A 25,055-nucleotide genomic window follows, 5' to 3' on the forward strand; every position below is an offset into this window, starting at 1 on the left:
AAAAAGCCGATTTAAAAATCGTTTACAGTAGCGACAAGTCGGATATTTTTAATTTTTTTTTTTTTTTAATCTGTGCAATTCGACCAAATAATAATTACCTCCCTAAATTACTAAATCACCGGTAAATGGTGTTTTTTTTTAAACCAGACTAGTTTTACAACCATAAATATAATATTTCAAGGTCGAAAAGTTCTTGTAACACGCAAAACAGGTAATGGGTACAGAGTAAAAAATGACATTATTTTATAAAATCCTTTATTAAAATAATAAATAAAGTTGCAAAATAGTGAGTTCGCAGCGATACTTGAGCAGATTTGTGGTGTGTAGAGACTAGCGGCGAATAATCAAAGCTAGCCGCAGTTCGCAACACATTTGCACAAGATTTAAAGCATCAAACCATATGTGAAACCGACCGATACTTTTTTCTTAGTTTGTGCCTGGAAGCTTAAAGTAACTAGTATACACATACCGATATACTAGCTACTTAAAACCAACACGTGAAGAAAACGTAACTATTTTTGATATCGTAATACAATTCATGTTCGTAGAAAAAAAACTTTGTAAAAAGATAATATTTTTTTGTGTGTGCATAGTATTTACAAAAATAGTAGATTTGAATGAATAAGAATGTAAGAAAATTTTCATTTTTATTATTTTTACAGCGAGGTAAAAATAATAATAAAAAATGTAACTAAGAAAAATAACAACAAGACTAAGAATAATTGTAGAAAGGAAACAAATATTTTGAGCACAAAGTATGCAAATGCGAATGTAAAAATAGTAAAATACTGTACTCGACCGACACTGGACACAAGCAACTGTTTGGTAACATAATTCATTGATTTGCGTTCTACGACTTCGTAATAAAATTATATTTACATAACGCCATTATTCTTCAGTATATCTAAATAAATGATTAAGCTATTCAATAAGTATTGTAGATTATATATACAACACAATACAAAATGCCCTTCTTACTTTCGCCTAAATAGTAAAATTAGTATGATTAGCACATAACACACATTTAACTCAAAATACGCTTAATTATTGCCAAACGCAATATACCACGCCATACTAAAATCAAATACCATTTACTCGATAACAAACGCTCATTAGAACAAATACTCACTTATGCTTCTAACATTAGAAGGCATTCAAGAAGGTGACTTTACTTTGTGCATTTAACCACTTTATATTGAAGACAATTAAATCATACTTAAGTAGATCCAACACAATATTCATTATTATTCAAGTAAATATTGTGTTTTATTACAATACAAATAAAGACGTAAATAGCTCTTTGATTCAGTTGGTTGAATTGAGAAGGACGCTCAGATCTTTTGGGAGTGGTCGGGCGTAGCGCAGTCGCAGCAATATTCTGGCGTCTTCTATATACTCTTTACAAGACTCCGCTGGAGTGCCTGTATGATACTTAAGCCACTTCCAGAATCGGCACTTTAATTCGCATTAAACAGAAGACCCCTTCCAAAATGCTACGACTGTAATAACCAAGGTCAATTGTCAAAATGCACTACGCGCAAGGATGTCCCATCAGGAACGTCAGTCTCAGAGAGGCAGTTGGAAGCCTCTGTGGAAGGCTCGCGACGGTTTCTAAAATGCTAAAACTACAGGTCACTTGGGCACTATGAGATAGGTCGCCGGCGCACGAACGCGTCCGCCGATGATGACGCGTATGAATTCGGCACTTCGGAACCTTCTTGCTTATAACCGTTCTTGCCGTTAAGTGAACTAGTTTCGTCTGGCACCACCTGTGAAGGAAGAAAAAACATTCAATCTGTAGATCCAAATCATAAGAGCTGAACGGACTAGGCTGGCATATCCACATGACATATACAAAATTGAAGATAAGGACTATATTGCAGGATAACTAAACCAAATTCATCGACGAACCAATTTTATACTTATGAACAGAGATGGACAGTGGGTTAAGTTAAAACCCAATCAAACGGCTCAGTTTTAATCGGGTTTTTACCCAAAGTGCGGTTTTAACCAATTTCTGCCAAAAAACATCGGGGTAACGACAATATAATTCCATACGTATTACAAATTTCCATGTAAAAATAAGTTTTAGACAAAAAAGAGGCAACTCCACGCAAGGGGGCTGCCCTTTTCAGTGCTGTGGATTCTTACTCAGTAAGTATGCACATTTCGATGTGATGACATGAAAATCGATTTGAGTGCGTTATTTAAATGCGATTTTCAAGTGAATCGATTCAATCGAAAAGCAAACCCAATCGTCTATTATATCAAAGCAATAAACGTTTGGTAATAATACCATTAAATTAGAACAAAATTCGATTTACAACAAATATTTAGTTCTTAACAGTTTTTCCTTCGATTTCAAGAGTTAATGGGTTTTAACCCGATTTAAACCTTGCCCATCTCTGGTTGTGAATATTTATTAAATAAACAATAACGTTTAGCGTATTGAATAATGTTAAATATTCAAGGTCCGCAATGTTGTTCGTTGTTATATTTTTGGTGCATAAGGAAAACGCGACATTGGCTTGTTTACATTATTTTAACATACATATTTCAAACCTGCCCATCGCCATTATTTAATACTTATAAACCGGATAGTAGAAATATTAATTAAAATACTTCGTATCAGACAAAAAGAATTACTAATCCTCTACATTTTCAGCCACTAAACTTTAAAACAACTGCTTTTCATTTTTATATTTTTTTGGGGAATAATAGAGGTTTTGTCTTTTGTTTAATTAAGTTATAAACAATCGATGTAAGTGCTCTACGGATTCATAGACGATTGAAATCAATAATTACAAATTGGTTGTTTTATAACTACAGCATTAACCCTTACTAAACATTACTACCTATTATTACGTTCTGGGAGCTGGCTATACTTTTACGAAAACCGAATGTACAATACAATACAAATTACATACATTTTAATTTTTTACTTAATAATATAGCTTGCACTGTAAGAAGCAAACATACCAAAGTTCATTGCTCTTACAAGAATTCGTACATTACCCTTGATTCTCTTGATATAAAAACGTATACTGCGTCACTACTAGCGTCACATTGGCAAATATGGTTTTTTTTATCATTTCAAGTATCCTTTTTATGGACTCTTTCAATAAATCATTTTCAATCAATGTTATTATATAAATTAAGCTTATTAATCATTACTTCCAATACTCATTATCATAACATCAGTATTGTCATATTTTTATATATGACAATATAGAGATATTACTTTACATAATTTTACCTGTTGCACTTGCTTGTTCGATTATACTAAGAATTTGATACTTCTTTTCTCTATTAAATTAAAAGAAAAGTATTGCGAGTTCAAATGCCTTAAAAATCCGTTACTCTAATTGGTCTTTTTCTAAATTCCACAATATGCTAAGCTACATGTGTATGAGTATTTATCAGATGTATTTTGTCGGTGAGTGGGTAGTAAGGGGGAGCGCTCGCGGCGGCCCATTGCTGCCCGGTTGTTTTTGGCGTTATTTAATGAAATTAATCATTATTAAACTCTCTAGCCACTTCCCGGTAGACCGAGAAAATAAAGATAATTATTACATAAACATGACAACAAAATAACATTTTTGCCAAGTTTTAACCAAAAGATGGCGCTAGTGCAGCCAACGACTAATGCGGCCTGTTTCAAAAGACTAACTTACCATGCAAAGTCCATTGGGAAATGGTCGTTTCCCAGCTGCTTGCTGCTTGTTGTACCGCGCCTTGTAAAAGTCGCTGAAGAGGAAGAGGAATAAGAACCCGTGCATAGCAATCCAGTAGACGAACACGTGAGGGTACGTGCACGACGGCCTGAATAATACTTGCAGCTGGTGGGTGAAGATTATCACGAACTGAATCTGTTGGAACACACAATTTTGGTTAGCACTGAGCGGTGCAGTGCAACATTTAACAGATGGCGCTTAACGTCAAGAAGATTAAAGAGCACTGTGCGCCACTGGCCCTGCTGTGAAACTCAATGATTAATAATATGGCCCGATATTGTATTAAGTCCATTTTAATATACATCCACAAAATTCCTCAATGTAATTCCTTGATGTATAATACGATCCTCCAAATTACGCGCATTTCCGTCGTAATGTTGAGTACTGGTTGCCTGGTTTTATTACAAAAACAGAATAAACCCGCAATCAAAATTATATATATATATATATATTTTTTTTTATACTTGACAGGCAAATGACTCCACTCCACCTGATGTGAAGTGGAAAGTGTTATATATGTTATATATTAATTATGCCTGCTATAGTAAATACTAATTTACTTACCATTTGGAAGGCGGTAAGGTACTTTTTCCACCAAATGTATTTCTGATACTCCGGGCCCATCGCGGCGACCATGTAGTAGAAGTACATAACCACGTGCACGAACGTATTCAGCAGTGCGAAGAATGTGCTGTGACCACCTACGACAATAATTCCATACGTAACATAGACATTTTATTTACAGTATATGTACATAATATATATATATATATACACTCATCAAAAGTGTTTAGGGATCAAGGTATTTTTTTAAATAAATGTTTTAATATGATAATAAAAAAATTATAAAAATATCCATATAAATTTAACACATTATTTATTTATTTTTTAAATTGACAAAAAATCAATAATGTTAAAAAAAAAGAAAACTGATTTTCAGTAATTTGCAAAAACGCACTTCATCCCTGGTTATTTTTGATATGTGTAGTATAATATCATATTACAGGTACTAATTATAAGTTATAATAAGTGGCAAGGTGCCGAGTCTTATCCTTGAAGCTGATAATTAAGTGGCCGGGATCGTAATGGTAAGAGAGATTACACAATTCGTCTGATTGAAGGTAAAATCACATAAGTGACATTGTAAGAAATTCACCACCTTTTTGCAGATAAAATTCTGAATAAGTTTATAGCTTGTTTGTTTTTGAGTTACACGTGCAGAAAGATAGTGATTTTCTTACCATAGCTATATATAAATTAAAGACTTTTTATGGAAAAGTCACTAATGTGGTTTTACCTTTAAACAGACGGAAAGTTACCCTGACACCGCGTGCTGTTTACATGAAGGAATCACAAAAGCAAACTTGAAGGTCGGCGAGTAATTTTTTAGTGGACAAAAGGATGTTAACTAATTCGAAGAGGTTTATTATAATATTTGTGAACTTGGTAACGGTAAAACTCATCATAATTATATCTCAAGATTGTTTTAAAAAAGGGTGGAAGAATGAAAAGTTAAATACTTCTTCTCTTATTCTCATGGGAAGCTTCTTTTTTACAGTAGATGTATTTAGATGCATATTTTTAATGAAAATCCTCTGACACAACTTTGAAGATTATAAATGTTTGTCTTCTGGCATGAAATACGGATAAGGACAACTATCGCTTTAAACATTAACCTTATGGTATCACAAGGTTTAATATTTTACCGCAGATTTCATAACGGATTTCAAAACTATAAGGTCGATCACGGAAACTGATTAGCTGGTTTGTAAGAATAATCAATGCATCCTGCTAAACTCGAAATGTTTACGTCAGCAATAACCTTTAGAAACACAATGGAGTGAGTTTTCCCTTTGCGTAATAAAAATGTGATTAATGGTTGAACTAGTGAATGGAATATTTTGATGTATAAAATGACTTTTCATATCTTTACATATTAACGAACGCTAATAAGGACGTTATTATGACTTGTCAGTGTGTGGCGTGAAGGCACCGGCAAATTATATAGTAACTACAGGAGTTAAAACTCCAAACTAATATTATAAATGCGAAAGTAATTCTGTTACGTCTTCACGCCTAATCCGTTGAACCAAATTTGATGAATTTTGGTGGTAACATAGATGGGATCTTGGAGATGAACGTAGGCTAGTTTTTGTCGCAAATATAAATCTTAAAGGGGGTGACATAGGGGATGAAAGGTTGTATGGTGAACCAATAATTTCTCAAATATAAAGTTCTAAGCTACTTGAAGTACTTATTCTACGCAGACGAAGTCGCGGGAACCAGCGTTTGCTATAAGTCCGAAAATTTCGGCTTATAGTTTTCGAATTGTCGAGCGAATTTTGCTTCTATGCAATATCATCAATCAATCATATCAATCTTATATCCAATTTCTACGTCCTTGTATCGTCTTCCTTTAATGCCGCTTGTAGATATGCGAAGCACAAGTGAGGCGAAAAATCTCCTTTGCCCTTTGAAGCCTTGTTACGCAGATATTTGTTAAGTATATGTTGACCAATTACAGTACCTATAATATATTCTTTGGTTACAATTCACTTAATGTGTGGTATTTGCTTTAATTGGTAAATATGACCTACTAAAGTCAAGAGACAAATGGCACAAATATTTGCCAAATCAATAGCCACGTGACATTCCCAGTGAAGTGCCACTATTAGCGATACTATGATTATACGAACCTGGAGCAAATTTCATGCCGAACCAGACAGACATGGGCATGATACCATGATGGATGACGTGCAACGTGGACACGTGTTCGTTCTTTTTGCGCAGCACAAAGAACAGCGTGTCCGCGAACTCCGTGAACTTGCTAAAGTAGTACCACCAACACGTATGAGCCATCTGTATACAAAATTAGATGTTAGTTTTATAAAAAGTCTCCGATTTTTCATGTAACTGACCAAGTAACCGACCCTTGGGTTTCCAAAAATAGAAATATTGTCTATATGAAAATAACAATTTTTTGCTCATGTGCGTTAAATAATGTTAGAAAAACTCGTGTGAATGTAATTGTTAGAGCATAATGAGCGTAAAGGCCATTCTTCGATAAACTTTTCGTATTAATAGTCTCATAATTTAAATAATGCCTGAAGATTTACGTCACTCTCGCTCTAATCGTTGACTTAGGATCCATATAAAAGAAAATATACGCAAACCCTCACTTCTACTTCGCAATAAAATGATTCAAAATATATTGGCTATTATTACTTTTATTTAGTTATTAGAAAACAGGCATAAATGTATATATATCGACGGTGGAAAGGAAGAATCACTAAAGCGACATTTTGTGAATTTTTACAGTGGAGCGTTCTAAAGTTTTTTTCTAGAGATTTCGAGGTATGAGCTCTTTTGACATGTTATTTAAAATTTGAATAGCATTAACTACATTACAAAATTAAAAAATACTTCTTAAATAAATGTCGCTTAATCAAAATAGTCCAAAAATAGTTCCCGGGAGAAACCTTGATGCGACGCCATAACGTGAATTGTCTCGGAGAGAGCAATGAAACGACATCCTATGGCCGATCCATTCCGGGAATGTTGATTGAAGCAATTACAGTCAGCTCAAATTTCATAATGAATTAAAAAATGTTTTTAATAGGTATGTTTAGCTTTTGAATTTAGCCAAGAGGCGTTTTAGTATGACTTCTTTTTAATGAACTTCATTTTGAAATCAAAGACGTTTTTCAGAATTTTTTTATATGAAGAAATGCTATCTTTGGGGACAGCTACACCTACATCGCTGTTAGTCGCTTTTTATCCGTATTATTCAGTTATGTTGCTGAATTTTTATTTAAACGTAATAAATTTATAATCATTGCATTTTAGGTGATAAAGATTTTTAGCTGCATTATGTTTCAGTCTATTTCTTACGTTATTATTGTTGTATAATATAACATATAAAATGTTGTTTATTTCTATATTATTTTTTGATGCCAAAGTTCAAAAATAGTTTTCATGACTTTAAAGCTTCCTGTAACTTATAACTGCCGTTTAAAGGAATGAATATATTTGGTTGTTTTTTTTTACGCTCATTTAATCGACAAACAGTTGTTATTAAGCTTGCCGGAAGAAACGTTTAAGTAACTTATCTCATAAAATATGTGCTTAGAAAAAACACTTCAGTGACATTACATTTAAAACAAGAGGTTTTTAAAAACACTTTATACCGGGTAAGGGCGCGTTCCTTTCCGTTCATTACGTCGTGACGACATAGTCGTCAAAATGAAATTGTTCACATATAGCGCAAGACGATTAAATGTCGTTCACGACTTTTTTAACCGACTTCAAAAAGGAGGAGGCTTTCAATTCGACTGTATGTTCTTTTTTTATTTTGAATGTATGTTACGCGATAACTCCGGTATTTGTGAACCGATTTTCATGATTCTTTTTTTGTTGGAAAGGGGGCACTTCCATAGTGGTCCCATTTCATTTTGAATAAAATCATCCAACTCTAAGGATGACTGTTCACGCATGAAGATTCATTTTTATAAATAGCGCCTAACTTTAATTTAGTAGCAATTATTTTAATGGTTGATTTTGCTATTTCTCTAATTCAAGGCGTTTATCTCTCTATATACTTTGAGTAGTGAGAACCGATTTTTATTATCTCCAGTGTCAAGTCCTGTGTAGTGGCGAACTAGGGGATATTTCAATAAAACTTAGCAAATAGAAGTAATTCCACGTACTTTTGTCGTGATAATGGAAGAGGTAGAACTTTGTTAACGCCAAAGCGCCAGCCGTGAACCGATCAATTTTTGTCACGATTTAGTGGGAACAGTTAGACACGACAGTTGTTCAACGACAAAACACACACAGATGGACAGACAGATAGTCGTGATATGGGAACAGGCTAGATGCTACAGACGTCCAACGATAAATAAAACGTTACGACATAATGTGAACGCGCCCTAATTTAAGGAGAAGTGCCATGTTAAGTGACATCGATTATATTTTACTAAACTATTAAAAATTGTGCATAAGTTTATACATTTTAAAACTGACGCTAATTTCTAGGATGCTATAACCGACATCAAGGTAGTCGTGAAATCCAGTTAAAAAAAAAACGCAATTTCAAGGATATATATAAATTAATTTTATCCAAAATGTCACTTCAGTGGTTCTTCCCTTGCACCGGCGATATATATTATATGACAGCTTCTGGTCTGTGTATGGTTTCCCGAATATGTTTGTATAATAATGGCTTAGAATGTCGTTAACTTCAGGATAAGTACTGTAAATTAAAGGTTGACAAGGAGGAATTTGTGTTAAACAATGGCATGTTAATGCCTATATAATGTCATCATCAATCTTACCCTCATAGCCATAGGGCTGCGTGAATAATCGACAGGTTGACACGTGTAGTTGTAGTGGCCCCACCAGCCGCTCATTAGGTACTGTGGATAAAACATAATCGGTTAGCATCGATTAAACGTACGAAATCACCGAATTAAGAAGTCAATTACTTGTATTATGTGGTTTACGTATTTTTAGCTTATTGTCGTCACGAGATAAGATTGTCGATAAAAATAATGTCTTACGGAAAAAAAAGTTTTATCAAAGTTTACATCCGGGCATGAATGGCGTGATTATCGTACATCATCGTCTCTGTTACTTTTTAAACTGCCTCCGTGGCCGAACGGTTACCATACCGGACTGCCACGCAGAGGTCCCAGGTTCGATTCCCGGGCCGGGAGAAATATTTGTATGGCCTACAATTGTTTCTCTCGTGAGTTTGGGTGTAATTTGTGGTTGTCTAAGTGTGTGTCCATGGCACCCGCGACACAGGGTTTCCCTAGTGCGGGGCTATGTTGAGTGTGTGCGTTATTTATTTATTTATTTATTTATTTGTTATTTTATAGACTGCAATGAACATTTTTCTTGCAAGTTTTTTGCGTATTTATACTTATAATTGGAGTTTTATATTTAGTAACGATAGAGATCCATGTGAAAGAGTTTGTCCAGGGAAGTACTGTCACCTTATCTATTTCTGACGCCAGCAGTAATGTGAGCATTACTGCGTTCCGGTTCTGAGGGGTAAATGTGCTGATGAAATTATGGGCACATGGGACTTGTCAACTTTTGTCTCAGGTTGACAGGCGCAGTGGCAAACGACGACCTCCTTGGTAGTGTTTGCACACCGGTTTTTATGGTGTCGCCATCTCTGAGGTCCTAGGTTCGATTCCCGGCTGGGTCAATGTAGAAAAGCGAAATTTCCTATATTGTCTCTGGGTCTGGGTGTTTGTGGTAATGTCGTTGTTTCCTATTTCTATAACAAAGTGTCTTAGTTACTTATTTTGGGATCAGAGCAACGTATGTGATGTTTAATATTTATTTATTTAAAATTAAGTAACGTAAATTTTACACAACTCATTGCTTTTTCATTAAAGATGCAGGTAATTAACAGCAAACCAATCGACTTATCTCTCGCAGGGCTAGGTACTTTATTAATATAAACTAAAAACAGAAACAGACCTAAAATTGAACTTTGCGGGACGCCCATGGGAATTGCAACCTCAGTTGACTTCGTGCCATTGACAATGGCCTTTTATACTCCACTTAAATATAATTTAACAAGATCGAGGTCACGCCCCGCTTCCCCGTTATGGCGGAATTTCCTGACCCAAGTATCATGGTGTCTTGCCTTGGAATCTTCACAGTTGAAACTTATAACATCCCTCGCGTATCAGATGCACGGTTCGTCAACTCAATATCAGCTTAATTATGCAGAAGCCTCGAGACATATTGAAGAATTTAAGAGACTTAAGCTATTACGGTAAAAATGTGAACAGTAGGTAAACATAGCTGATAAAAAACAATTTTATTGAGTTTCACCATCATTATTTGTAAAAAAAAAACTCAAGCTAAATAAAGACCACCAAAACAATCAATTAAAACAATTAGTTATTTTGACAGAAAGACCATAAAGATGAGCAGCATTTTTCGTAGTTAACGTAATATGTTCATGAAAAACTCAAATTGGGAATAATTTAATTGAAATGACGAATAAAAAAAAAACTAGAGAATTGATCTCAAGAGGCCCTTCAAATTCAGCCTGAGTTTTGGGTATCGTTAAGCAGAACTTTTTTCAACAGTGAAAATCCTTCTTTGACAATGTAACTGATTTGATCAAACCTTGTTAAAGCGAACAACTGACCATTCACTTGGGAATACCATTTCCCGATTAGCAGCTACCTAGCAACGGGCATAAAAAGTAACTGAAGTACACACTTGTCACTCGTTGAACGCCAGGAATAGAAAATGGCGGGAAAATGCCGCGCAACTTTCAAAACTTCTTTGATAACTGTAATGTCACATGAGATATTTACAATATTTGGTCTTTCCGTTTCATACAGTTATATTGAATTATTTGTGATATATGACTACAAGTTTTTTGAGAAAAGAAATCTGCCATCCTTATGTTAAGGATGCGTTATGATAAGGATGGCACACACACACGCACACACGCACGCACACACACACACACTCAACATAGCCCCGCACTGGGCAAACCCTGGGCCGCGGGCGCCATGGACACACATATAGACAACCACAAATTCCAGCCAAACTTACGAGAGAAATAAATATTTTTCCCGGACCGGGAATCGAAACTGGGACCTCTGCGTGGCAGTCTGGCATTGTCACCGTTCGACTACTGAGGCAGTATAAACAACATAACCGTCATTTTTAGCAAAATTGAGATAGTCACATATCTCTAGTCATATATAAGACATTGTCACATATCAGCGAAATGGGGACCGCTCATAATAAGCGGTTTTTTATGTCTTATTTAGTTACAGTTTTATTGTTAAGTAAAATCAGTATAAAACAAATTTATCAAATAAATAAACTTTAGGTGACAATATCTCGAAAGTTACCTATGACAGATGAAAATTATATATTATGACAAACAGGGCAGAAATGATAAAACCAGTTTTATTCAAAATTCAAAGGTACTCAACTTGTATGTGAAATATTATTCGCGTTGCTTCTCTGTCTTACACTTCGTCTAACCATTTTCAAATAATTCATATGATAAACGTGGGAGTGTGGACATGTTTAGTATATTAAGCCATTCAAGTACTACGCGGGCAATTTCTACAGTATGTACAACAAAATGGTTCACAATATCTATATGTTCTATAAGTTTCAAAAACTTATTGTGTAATAAGTATTAAGCAGCCGCCATGTTACTGCTGAACTAAACGCATGGGGATCCTTGAAGCTAAACATAAGTGATAGTTAACCCGTCATTTGTCCTAGAGCCACATGATATCTCTAACGCACAGCTGTTACATTCCCCAATTAAATACTTTTTTTACCAAAATCGTTAAGACACCGTACGTCTTAGGATGCGTCACAGAATAACTCTGAAGTTCACGTCCTGGATTTTTTGATGTCCCATTTTAAAATAGAGTTTCCTTTATTAATGCTCATAAAAATAGTATAACTCTGTCTTAATTAAGTTGATAAAATATTTTTTAATATTTTGGAATACTTTGCACTTAACATGCAAATATTTTCCTACTAAAGTAGTGTTCACTTGCAAATCTAGTGTTCGCCCACATCATCAACTACATTTTTTAAAATTTTCAGTATTATTTGAGCCAACTGGAGGGAATAGAGAGATTTGCACGACAAGTTAAATGAAGGTATTAGGTAGTGTGTGAATGTATACAGTTGTGTGTAGCTCACACGCATCTTAGAATAGTTCTCCACTATTACAGATCCGACATTATGATATTTCAGAAAGATGTGATTAGTAAAGATGCGCTCTTAGTGATGTGTAGAACTTACCTCGTAGCATATCCATGCGCTGAAAATGGTCTGAGCCAAATTATAGAAGATGAGAACTCGTCGCAGCTCAAACGGTTTGCGGTTGGCCATGAGGCTCGGGCCAATCTTTCTTGCACATATAGCGTATCCGATGCAGATTGCCAACGTCGGCCATGGCGAAGACATCATGGGCCAATCTTTTACTCGCGGGTCTACAAAAGAGCAGATAATATAATTGATTAAACGCAGCGATTTTTATAGAAGGAACATAATAATATTGAAACTTTTGATTTTTGCGATTGCTACACATTGGATTACGACAATATTTTTACGGGTATAAATCGTGTATTTTTTTTTCAAACTGCCTCTTTACAACGGTCCTACTCTTGTTCTCCTTCCGACATCCGTCCGAAACAATTACTGCCAATAAGTAATACTCGACCAAATTAAAAGTCGCGTGATGCGAATGAATGATGAATATTTGACATTGTTTTTTGAATTTTTTTGGTTATAGCTGAAAATCAGCGGTTTGCTCCTGAGTAAACACCGACGCTGAGCAATTGCCTTTTTGCACTGCTACAGCACACATATAACTGGATGTTCGGCAGTGCTGCGACTCTGTTGTTTTTTTTTCTTTTTACTATATTACATATTTTTCTGTTATGTATGTGTGTCTGTAGATCCAAATAAACGTTCTATCTATCTATCTATTTGGTCGGGTATTACTTATTTCAGTTATTCGGGTATAACATATGAGTACAGATGAGCTGTTTTGAAGGATTAAAAATACCTTATTTGCAAATTCATACTGTTACCTTTAATAGTTAACAGTCCTCAAGGCCACGACTAGTTCTGAATGCCCGGAAGCGCACGTTTGTTAAAAACATTTGATGTATGAGGAAGCTACTTCAAGTAAGATGGCTGTTTACGTAGTCCTATATAATTTCGTATAATACAAGCAAATGTAATATAAATGTATTTTAAATTTTTATTGAATTGATATTCAATTATTTTTGTGAAATCGCACATAGAAAAAATCCTTCGATCCGGCCGGATTCGAACCGACGTCATCTAGCTTACCACGCTATACCAACTAAGCCACGGAACCAACCTGCGGATCTCACGAATTTTTCTATGTGCATGCGTCGTATCTTTGTATTGGGTTTTACCAAACAAAACGTTCCGTGGCTTAGTTGGTACAGCGTCTGTCACGGTAAGCTAGAAGACGTCGGTTCGAATCCGGCCGGATCGAAGGATTTTTTCTAAGTGTTCAATCTTTCTATTAATAAATATAACAAACTAGTGGAGTTATTTCACAAAAATAATCGAATATATATAAATGTTTCAAAGACAAACAAATTACACACAGACAGAAATTCGATGAAATATCTTCTAAGTAAGATATAAAATAACATGATGAAATAACAATTTGCACATGGGCGATAAAATTGTAAACTCGTATTATTCAAAGGCTATTGTGGATTTTTAAATTTATATAATTCTTGTTATCTACCTCGCACCTACATAAAACAAATTCAAAGGTTCTCAGTACGACACGAGTTACGTGAAAATCAGGTTTACAGTTGTTTGTTTAAATCATTATTACATTCTATAGTACCCTACAAAGTAAATGTCAATCATTGGTCGTGAAAAGCAAACAAATTATCGCCATCGCAATTTACCTTATTGAGGGTAACTTGTTAAACAAGTTGACAAACATCCTGTAGTAGTGACGACGTCAAGCATCGCTTGCCACTTTTTCTAGTTTGTTCTAATAATTATTCGAAGTAGTGGCTTTGTAGTTGGTAAATAGTTAAAGTGTCGAGTGCGTCATGAGGTTGCGCGGTAGCAGGCTGGTATGAGTTGTTGCAACTGACATAGCTGCGCGAACGACAGTGGTTCGAACGGCTGATCGAAGCACGTCTACCACTATGGAACGTTCCACAAGTTTATGCAATATGTTGAGCAAAAACTCAGACACACGCCGCCGCAGTTGCATTTTACAGGGAAGAAACGACATTCAAAAACGCGTTAACGACTAACAGTTTGTATACAACAAATGCATTGAAAATAACCTATATATATATATATATATATATATATATATATATACACGATGTGTTCTTTTTTAACCAGGATGGTATAGGGAAACCCGAAACTGTCGGAGATACAGGGAATCTGTCTTAGGAACAGCCATTTCTTTGTGAAAACAATTTTAGTCAAGCGCGAGTTGTACATAAAAATGAAGAAAATTATTGTTGTTTTGTGCTGATGCTCAGTTTCATGTAAGGATCAATTTATTGTATTGGATGAAAAAATCGGGACAGCTCGGAGCAGCGGAATATCCTTATTTAAAGCACTGAGTGGCACTGCAACTGTTATGGACAGGCGTGTCGATTACCACCAGGCGTAAGACTTGTTCGTTCCATAATTTTTTAATTGTTTTTATGATAAAATAAGAGCACATCTGTTATGTGACTATGGAGCATGCACACCTAAATAATGCCTATTCATTCTCGCCTTGAAAAGGCCCAAGTTATAGTGTTCAGGGAATAAATCTGCAGTCAAAGAATTCCACTCCATAGCCATTCGCCATGGAAACGTGAAAGTGTAACGCTTCGTGTGAATCTGGTCATATATTTGACGTTTAGAATATTTGCAATGTATGTATAATGTAGCTTTAGAATTTATACTCGACTAGGATATGTACAATACATATGGAAATTTAAATGTATACATATTTAAATGTATAATTAAATAGAGCACTTAGAAAAAAATTCTTCGGTCTAGCTAGATTCAAACCAACGTCTTCCAGCAAACCGACGCCATGCCAACCATATTTTTCTATGTGCTGGTTGCAGATTTTTGTTTTTGGTTTTTGACGAGTTTTTTGTCGTTGTGCCATCTGTGAGAACTTATTTCTTCACTCAGCCAGGTACCTTTACATCTACCAGTAGTTGCTAGAGATGTCGCTTTAATAATTGTATTATAAGTTACTAAATGTTACCAGTTTGACCATCATGATATTCAATTACTTTTATGAAATTATTCCACTAGTTTGTTATAATTATTAATACAAAGATCGAACATTCAGTAAAAAATCCTTCGATCCGGCTGGACGCTATGCCAACTAAGACACGTAACGAACGAATAAGAATTTTTCAATGTGCTGGTTGCAGATCTTGGTTTTTGGTTTTTAACGACTTTTTGCCGTAGCGCCATCTGTGAGAAATCTATTTCTTCTTTAGTATTAATAATTATAACAAACTTGTGGAGTAATTTCACAAAAATAATTGCATATCATAGTGGTCAAACATCTTGACATTCAATAACTTAAAAATTAAATAGATTGTTTTTAGATATCTCTAACTAAAGTGAATTTGATTTGGCGCTTTAACATGTATCCCGTATATAATGGATGGATAAATTAAAACGCAATGTCCTTACCGCTTCTATTGTCCATAAGATCTCTATACCAGTTGATTATGCTCGCCATCTTTGGTAGAGTTTCGTAGCTAAGTAACTGAACCTGTAACAAAACGATAACAATATATCCATTATCAACGTCAAGTCTCTGGAGAACAATGTAGGTGTATAAACAGGTAATGTAGTAGTTTTATTACAGAAAATCGACCACTGCCCTAATTATGAAAACTACAATATTCATAATTAGGGCAGTAGTCGTTGTCGACGGCTAGGTGTGGGGCGATAACATTTGCAATAAATTTGGTGGCGGTATTGGTGGCACGGTAGTCGGAATTTTTCAAGCCTTTGCCGCTGTTATTCACCATACGTTGTATCAACTTTTCAGTTATTCTATTATTCAACGAGCTAATACACCACACCACTTGAACGATTTCATTATATGTCCAGTACTCTGCATTATTCTATTTCATGGAACATTGAGGTGAATGCACTTGATTATGCTCGTAACTTGCTCAGGAATGAACCACGTCAATAGCGGCGCGTGTAAGCTATCATCACATGAGTGTTATCGTGAATATGCAATTTTTGCTTAATTAATGATACGTGCTAGTTGGCAGTTGACCACAGTATAATGTTTTTCGATGACAATAATACCTTTGCTATACAAATTGAGCAACAAAGTCAATTAGATAATAAGAAACAATATGCCATATGCTAGAGATGACTTGTTACTTGACTTGTTCTGTACGTCCATTATGTTAAAAGAATATAAAAATAGAACACAAATATGCATAAAATATTTCGCGGACGCGGAACAGGGAAATAGTATATAGCTTGTTGATCTTGCTATGGTATGATGAATATTACTCTATGTTTGTATCACAAATAGTGCGAGTAACGTAATCCTATGGCCGAATGGATACAACCATAGTGGAAGCACGACCACGTTAGCACATTGCGTTAGCGCTTTGTCTTTAAAAACTTGACCATTTATAGATTTCGCATACGATTAAGGGAATTTCCTATAGTTGCGCCACGAAAGCACTTCGCAACCGCCTATCTAGCAAAAGGGGGGACGATCGCGTCAAATTTACATATTCATTGAATGCCAAACGCAATGATCATTTCATGAAAACAATAATGTAATGTCGTATTATGTGTAGGAAACAGGCGTCCTGTAGGACTAGTACGACAGGGATCGCTATGCGAGAATAGCAATATCTCGCGCTTTATGTCGCTCTCGCGCAAATTGCGCCCTACTGTGCTAGCCCTACTGATGGGACAAACCCAGCTCATGCGAAAAGGGTTTTTCGATGTATGCACTGAGGTATGCACAGGCGTAGTCAGCAAAACGAATCGCCAATGATAATGAGAAGTGACGGTGACACGTCTGTTCCTAAAACTCACGTCGGAGTAAACTTTCACGTTATTGTCACGTTCCTTGAATGAATACGACAATGTTTATCTGCGATCATTATTTGTTTAACATTGTAAGGGAATAAACTCTAGCCAAGGTAGGGTCAGGCCGCCGTCAATGATTCTTAATAAGCAAATAGTCAGGGGCCACGAGCTATGGAAAACGCGTCGTTAATGATGTGTATTAAAATAATAACAGCTTGGCGTTAAAACAAGGTTAGGTGACGGTCATTACCGAGAGTGATTGGAGTAAACAATGGTAATCTCGTTTGAGTGTATAAGAGGTGTTTAAATGTCCAACAGTTTGGATAAACGAGTTCAGCAATGATTTGAGAAGGGCGTGGTGCGCATGCGACGGTGGGTGCCGACGCGGCTGATCTTGCACAATCGACTATTGAGTATGCTATCTGCCGCGGCCTTGACCTGATCTTCGCTTCGGTCGAAACACACTTGCTCCTCCGCCACAAATTAATTATAGCTATTTTAAAAGTATAACTTGCGTTACTTTTACATAACATTATATTGTAATATGTGTTACACTGCGCTCAATACATAGTCATCAGATAAAATTTACAATTTTATTATTCGAGACGATGATTACGTAGTTTAAAGCTACTTTTGTAACATTGAGTACTTTTGAATTTTTCGTGTAACACAAATTATAGGTATTTATTAAGTATAAATATAAATATTAAAAAATATACATATACAAAACTAAATAGTATATTATACATTTTGTTCCAAAATTTATACAGTGCAATTGTTTGCATTCGTGAGCTTTTGGTTGAATTTTGTGTGGTCAACATTTATACTCGAAACACCGGCCCAAGTCCGCAGTTGTTCTTACAAGAAAAAAAAATTGTCTAGAAAAGAAAGATCTAGAAGAATAAATATATAGATAAAAAATGAAACCTGTAAATGACAATATTTCGGAATGGAACGTTACTAGTAAAGCAGTCACAACTTTCACTGCAGCGAGCGGTTCGTGGTCCGCACGATTTACGTAAGGGTGTTGCGCCAGAATGGCAACGCGCCTGCGCTCGCGCCCTGCGGAACCACTGACCCACTGCCACAGACGCGTGCGTACTCCACCCCACTCCGTTCCTCGCTCTCGGGCCCTCATATCCATCTGACAGAATGTTCTCAAACATTGCGTTAGCACAAAAACCGCGTAAGCTCCTACTATCGCAATAATTATGAAATTAACCAGTTTTGTTCCTAATTTTTACACTGCACTTATATTTCCAATTCAAGTTAACCCCGATATTGCAGTTAATATTACCAATATGTTATGTACATTATTATAATTGTAATATTCACGACACAGCAACAAATATTTGATAAATTAACGCTAAAATGAGAATCTCTAGGTCAGGGAATCTCGAATGTATAGTTAAGTATTACGTAAATATATGGACCAAATTTTTTTCCCAACGGCATTGACATTGTTCCTTCTAAACAGTGCGCAACATTTGTGTCTTAATTTCATGACGGTACAACAACAAGTACTTGGCTTGCAGTCAAACGATGCGTCGCAGTAAGTAGGTATGCGCGATTTAATACTTATAAGAAAAAATTACAAGAAACTTAAAAAAATGGAGGTGAAACTGACAATGGCTTAAGTAAATACCGCCGTTTATCACATTTATTATGTCACAACATGTTCTTTTCTAGTACTTAATAAATCGGACAGGCAAGACTATTAATTAAATGGATATAAACACCATAATTACTTCCTCAAAACAAGAGATTATAAGTCAATTTGTGAATTTACCTTGGCTCAAGAGTCAGTATTCAGATTTGATGTTCTTTATTTCATTTTGTGGGTGGTCCAAGATAATCTTAACGAAGTGCAAATACGAAGTCCACATGTTTGTGGTCAATTGAAAGTCAGCAGAATCTACATGCGCATTTACATACATTGTGCAAAAAATAGGGGGCGTTATTTAAAAATTTTAACACTTAAAATCAACTGTTGCGGATTCCACTTATACGAAATCGTCACTGACGAATTAATTGAATGGTCAGCAATATATTAAGATAGATATCTTGCGATTAAAATTATCCTTAATGGTACTAAGTAATATTAATGTTTTTTAATACGTTAACTAATTGATGAACTGCAAAGCTAATTTCATAATAAAATGATTATAAAATGATTGATTGCTTAATAATTTAGTAGTTTATACGTTCCTCTATTTTAGTTATCATTCCTTCCAGTAGTTCTGTATATCTTAATTTTGCACTTACGTTTTCATACATCTATGTTAAACTAACTTCTGCGGCAAAAGGTACGGGCTGATTATACTTTCTATACCGATTTTAAGCTATGTTGTTTTAAACCTTTATAGTGTTACATTGTAAGTTGAATACAATGTTATACTTTATCCGATTGCCGCTGGCCACTACGATCAGCTAGTGACCCTAATAACATGGGAATCTATGACGGACGATGGGGATTACACAACATTATCGATATGCAGCGATGATCAATTGGACACTAGCGAAACCTTCCTCTGCTTCTTATGTAACGGAAGATGGACAAATGACAATTGATTTATGACGTCCTCACTTAGTCACTGCGCCTCACTTTTCACTAGCAAAAAATTAATTAGTAGAATTCATTGTTTATGTGCAAATACGTTTCGTGGTAAAGTAAGAGTATTGTATAGTATTTCTGTGAGAGACGATCTTATGGAACGCGTTGAACGATACAAAAAGCGGTAGATTGGGACTTACGTTGTTATCACAGGGTAATTATGTAAACTGTGTATTTTATTAAAGTAAAAAGACTTTTGCCACGTTGTGAAACGTAAAATACGTATTATATTATAAAATAAATTAAATAGAAATTTTACACGGTTGCACAATATCCTTTGAATTTAATTATAATTTGAAATTTATATAAGTACGGCATATTGTAACGATTTCTATAATACACACCACACATGTCATTTACAAACTAATATGGGTGACCAATTCTTGCCATAATACTGGCTTAACACGAACGCGATACCGAAAGATATCTATGATTATGATTCATTGTTCTAATCTTATCAATACTATATACTTTAAGAATAGTTTATTCCAGGAATAATGTTTACAAAAGATGAATAACATCGAACTGAATTTGAGATAATGTTAATAGCATTATTAAAAATTAATACTTTTGTAATAATTACGATGAACTAATTCAAGGTTAAAGGGAATCAAATCCATAAGCCCTCTTAGCATAAAATTGCCCCGGTGCCAAGGCGAAACGAGAGTCGAATTAAAACAGTCTTCGATTGTTAACAAATTATTCAAACTTGCACATTATCAACTAGTAAGTAAGTCTATTAATAAATGTTAACCTTTAGAAAATCAACCTTGCTAATTACTTTCAAATTCAATGTCTTGACGTCATTGCCATCAAAATGACCATTTCATTCATAATTACACGAAATAAATTTATTTTCCTTTAAAAATAAGGGGCGAGTATTCAAATATAGAACTGCAAATTTGTTTTCAATTTTCTACTCGTTCTTCCAGATTTAAGGATTTTCCCAAGATTCGATTGACTAGAAGATATTATGAACATGTAAGTAATTTAAATATACTATGTGTAAAATTATTTTTTTATTAATAATACCCATAGCATGTTTAATAGTCTTTCACGTGAAGTAGGTAGATTGAGCAAAAGTTGCTTTCAATTATTCAGAATTTTGTTTTAAACCGCACTGCTACTAAATTAAAGCAAATTGAAAATAGTCACTAAGCCTTATCGAACGACTTTAAGTAAAAAGAAAACACTATATTATTTGTAAAACTAATAAAGAATATTTGTCAACTTAACATCGGATCGAGAAATTATAATTCTTACGAAAAAAATGTGATATCTACTTACGAGTTTAACAGGGAAGAGGAACGTGGAGCGGTGGTTAAAGGATGAAGTGTTAAAGGCGTCCTTTCTACAGGCTATGGTGTCAATGGAATACAAATAAAACGCAAGCAGGTCGACTTTCGCGCGTATGGCGTTAGCGCAGGTGTCGGCGTCCACCGGCGCCGCGAACGGAAACTGACATGCGCGCGCGCGCGCGCTGTACACTTCTACACCGAGTACCGACCGACCCTGTAGGTACCTACGTCACACCGACGTCACAAGGAAGCTTTAAAAAACCTCATCCTTTGCATTGCAAATGCACTGACATGTGCAAAACTATTCAAGGTGCATAACATATTGCCCTTTTTCTTATAATGGCAATTGGCGGTAAAGGAACTCGAAGTGATTATTAATTCACCTCTTCTTGTAGTAAAGTTAACCAAATCCGCAATTAATTGTTTATAACTGGTAACAAATTGGGATACAAGACTTAAATTTTCTGCCATGTTCTAAAACCAGTAGAGTTTCATGAACCACTTAGGTTGACTAGGTTAAAAAAAAAATAGAAATGCCGTTTATTTCTTCATAAAAGATTCCACGTATTTACATAATACATACATACAATACCGCAGATATTGCGCGCTACTGGTTGAATATAGCAGCATAGAGCAAATATCTAATTCTAATATATAAATAGTTAATTATAATAAAATAATAAACAGTTATCTTTAAGTTCTGTTTACATTTGTTTGAATTTATGTTATAACAGACATACAATAAAAAAACTTACTGTAGTGATAGGAAGGTAAAGCTCCAATTGCTGGGGTCCGAATGTCGCAAAGTCTTAACGGTCAATGATACCTGAAACCGACCACGAACGAATAAATAATACACTCGATAATCTAAAACGTCATTCAACAACGTCAAAACATATACTGGAGCAATGAATAATTTGTTTTGTCGACAAATTTCGTTAAACCTGGTTTAAAAATACCACAAAGAAAAAATTTACTTAATTAGATGGGCTTTTGTTTGGGGAGCGTTAATTACTTTGTAGATTACGTATTTTGTTGACGTTCGTTAATTAAAAATCAATTATTGGGTTTCAGAATCAGCTAGATTATTATTTCTCGAGTTGTACGACTAGTGTTAAATCATTACACATATTATTATGGACGGTGTTCTGTATAAGAGAGTACTGCAGTCTTAATCTTTGGAATGTAAAGTTTAATATTGTTTTGTTAAATGTGATTAAAAGAAAAAATATTTACACAAAGCTTTATTTGTCTCTTGAACGGGAATAGAAAAAGGTTACGAGTTTAAGGATTGATATGCACAGTTCCTTGAATCAAAAGGTTATAATGGAACCTTATCAGTACACGTCAAGATTGCTTAGTATTTTGAGTATATTTTTGGGACGGATTCAAGTTTAGGAATTAAAATATGAGGTTACATCTCAGAATCCAAATGTTGGTTCTCCAAAAAAAAGAAACAAACAAATTAGTTTTCTTTTTAACGGCGGTGTAAGTGAGTGATTAAACACACTATAACAGTGGCGTTAATGACGATCAACTATAAAATCACATGTGTAAGACCAGAAACTTTGCCCCCGCTAGATGTGACACAACAGTCAGAAAAGGGAGTTAATGTGGACCTAACGCAAACGTTTTCATAAAGTGATGACTTTACTGAACAATGGGAGCAGTGCGGAACCAAGTATCAATACATTTTAATCTATGGACGAGCCTTATTGATGAAATAATCAAGTGTATGTCCGTCAGAAAATTAAGTACGACAAAACGAATCTGTTGTTTATAGTTGTCTATTCTTGTCTTCATTTAAAAAGAGCGACTTGGGAGAGAGTTGGTACGGACCATGACGCTACACAGTCGGGGTCAGGGTAGGAGTATATAAGGAAGCACAACTTGGTCTACTACTTGGGCTCCTCACTACCTGAGGTCGGCCAGCCGTGCTTCGGATCTCTCTACCTTCCGCGATGAGGTAAACAGGGCAGTCAATATGAACAACAGAAGCAGGTCTGCAAGTGCGACTTTAACTGGCTTGACTCCGCAAACAAGCTGTAACATGAAAAATTAATTATATATGGTAGTAGGGATTCGATATGGTTTCCGTTTGTGAAGAGACATTGGATATTTCACGTTATTATTACATATTCTGACGCCATTGTGACAACAAACAGCGGAACTAGAACGACGGATCGCTCAGGCATGGGCTGTATTCGGTGCAAACAAACAAACGCTACGTAGCACAATACCCCTGCATCAAAAAGTCTTCGACCGTGTGTCATGCCCGTGCTCGTCTATGGTACGGCATGGTTTCCGTTACTCTTACATAGAAGTCTGCCAAGAGGTTCCGAGTCACGCAGAGGGCCATGAAGGGAGCAATGCTCGGAGTTACCCTGCGAGACCGAAAAAGCAATGCTTGGATCCGAAATAAGACCAAAGTTAAAGATGTCGTAATTGTCGTGGCGAAGAAAAGGTGGGCGTGGGCGGGGCACATTGCGAGTATGGACGAGAAGCGACAAGGCGAGTACTTGAGTGGAGACCCAGAGCGCCACAGACCACCGCAGCGCTGGATGGACGTCATTCGACGACACGGAGGTTGGGACTGGTGGGGGAGATCGCCAAGAGTGGAAGAAGAGGGAAGAGGCCTACACCCAAGATTGGATAACAAAACGGCAGCCATGATGATGATGACTGTGACGCCCATATGACTTCGAAGATTCCGAGACTCTTTGAAGTTACATTATTATACGTTTTTTGAGTCGGTACAAAGGTGTCGATTACCAGAGCTAACAATGAGCTGGGTGGAAAAAAGTTGAGAATCAGGAAGTCACAAAAGCAACATACAACAACGAACAACATGCGATTTTTATGCGAACGATTTTTATTTTCTTCAAATTAGAACTACATGCAATTCCATATACTTTTTTAGTATATTATTAGAAATCTAATTTAATAGCCGACAATGTTAGTTAAAATACTCACATTACATAATATACAAGGAAAAAAACTTTAGTTCTATTGGTTACCAAACTATCTCCGGTTCCACAAAATTGTTTAAAAAATGTGTCTGGATATCAATCATATAGTAAGTACAAAATAAACTTCGTAATGCCACGAAACGTATGTCAAATTAAACTTGATCCTTTGAATTTTTTTATTCGGTCGTATCGCTATAATTAAAATTTTTGGATAGCTTACTTGCAACTACGTATAACAATTGTCCTTGTAAAGTTCGAAAGGTTTGGGTCAGTTCTTGATTTTTTTACATTTGAATTTTTTTCGCTGTTGTTACGCAGGTGGTTTAACAAGTTTTTTTTTATAATATTCAATTATTTCGCCAACATGCAATCAGTCTAATTTGTCAAAATTGGTGAAAGTGTACATTGTTTACTAAAACAAGTCAGTGTTATCTGTAGAGTTATTTTAGTTGTACTTAGGATTCCGAAAATATTATATATTACACCTAAGACGGGTTAAGAATAATGATTGGAATTAAGACAGACAAATAGGTATGTTTCATATGTCACATTACACAGTGTACCGGAACATAAAAGCACGCAACTTGCTATTTCTACTGTTACAAACATCGTTTTCTTGAAATGTTTTCCAATGCGGCTCGAATATCGGCTTTATTTATTTATTTAAACACTTTATTGTACCACAAAGTAACTTACAAATTTTCAGAAACAATTTAAATATTTATGCACAAAGGCGAGCTTATCCCATAAAGAGATTTCTTCCAACTAACCTTTCTTTTTTTCTCCTATATAGACATAGTATATAATAATGTAGAGTATA

The 25,055-nt window shown here is 35.3% G+C and overlaps 1 protein-coding gene across 2 annotated transcripts in view; it reads right to left on the reverse strand.

Annotated features, from left to right (window-relative positions):
• Nucleotides 1-603: 603 nt before the first annotated feature.
• Nucleotides 604-25,055, reverse strand: part of LOC113236531 (elongation of very long chain fatty acids protein AAEL008004-like) — a 31,451-nt gene continuing 6,999 nt past the window's right edge. The window contains exons 2-9 of one of the 2 annotated variants that reach the window (XM_026472647.1): nt 22,022-22,092; nt 15,975-16,056; nt 12,549-12,739; nt 9,068-9,148; nt 6,431-6,593; nt 4,299-4,435; nt 3,675-3,869; nt 604-1,769 (exon numbers count right to left, since the gene is read on the reverse strand). In XM_026472647.1, coding sequence (XP_026328432.1) covers nt 1,644-1,769; nt 3,675-3,869; nt 4,299-4,435; nt 6,431-6,593; nt 9,068-9,148; nt 12,549-12,739; nt 15,975-16,023 — 942 coding nt within the window. In that variant the 5' untranslated portion in view covers nt 16,024-16,056; nt 22,022-22,092 and the 3' untranslated portion in view covers nt 604-1,643. Of the gene's footprint in view, nt 1,770-3,674; nt 3,870-4,298; nt 4,436-6,430; nt 6,594-9,067; nt 9,149-12,548; nt 12,740-15,974; nt 16,057-21,255; nt 21,410-22,021; nt 22,093-25,055 lie in introns of those variants that run through there. The other variant, XM_026472648.1, reaches the window with a different exon arrangement.

The sequence above is a fragment of the Hyposmocoma kahamanoa genome, unplaced genomic scaffold (genome assembly GCF_003589595.1).
Source record: "Hyposmocoma kahamanoa isolate Upper Pololo Valley unplaced genomic scaffold, ASM358959v1 92, whole genome shotgun sequence".
Lineage (NCBI taxonomy): Eukaryota > Metazoa > Arthropoda > Insecta > Lepidoptera > Cosmopterigidae > Hyposmocoma > Hyposmocoma kahamanoa.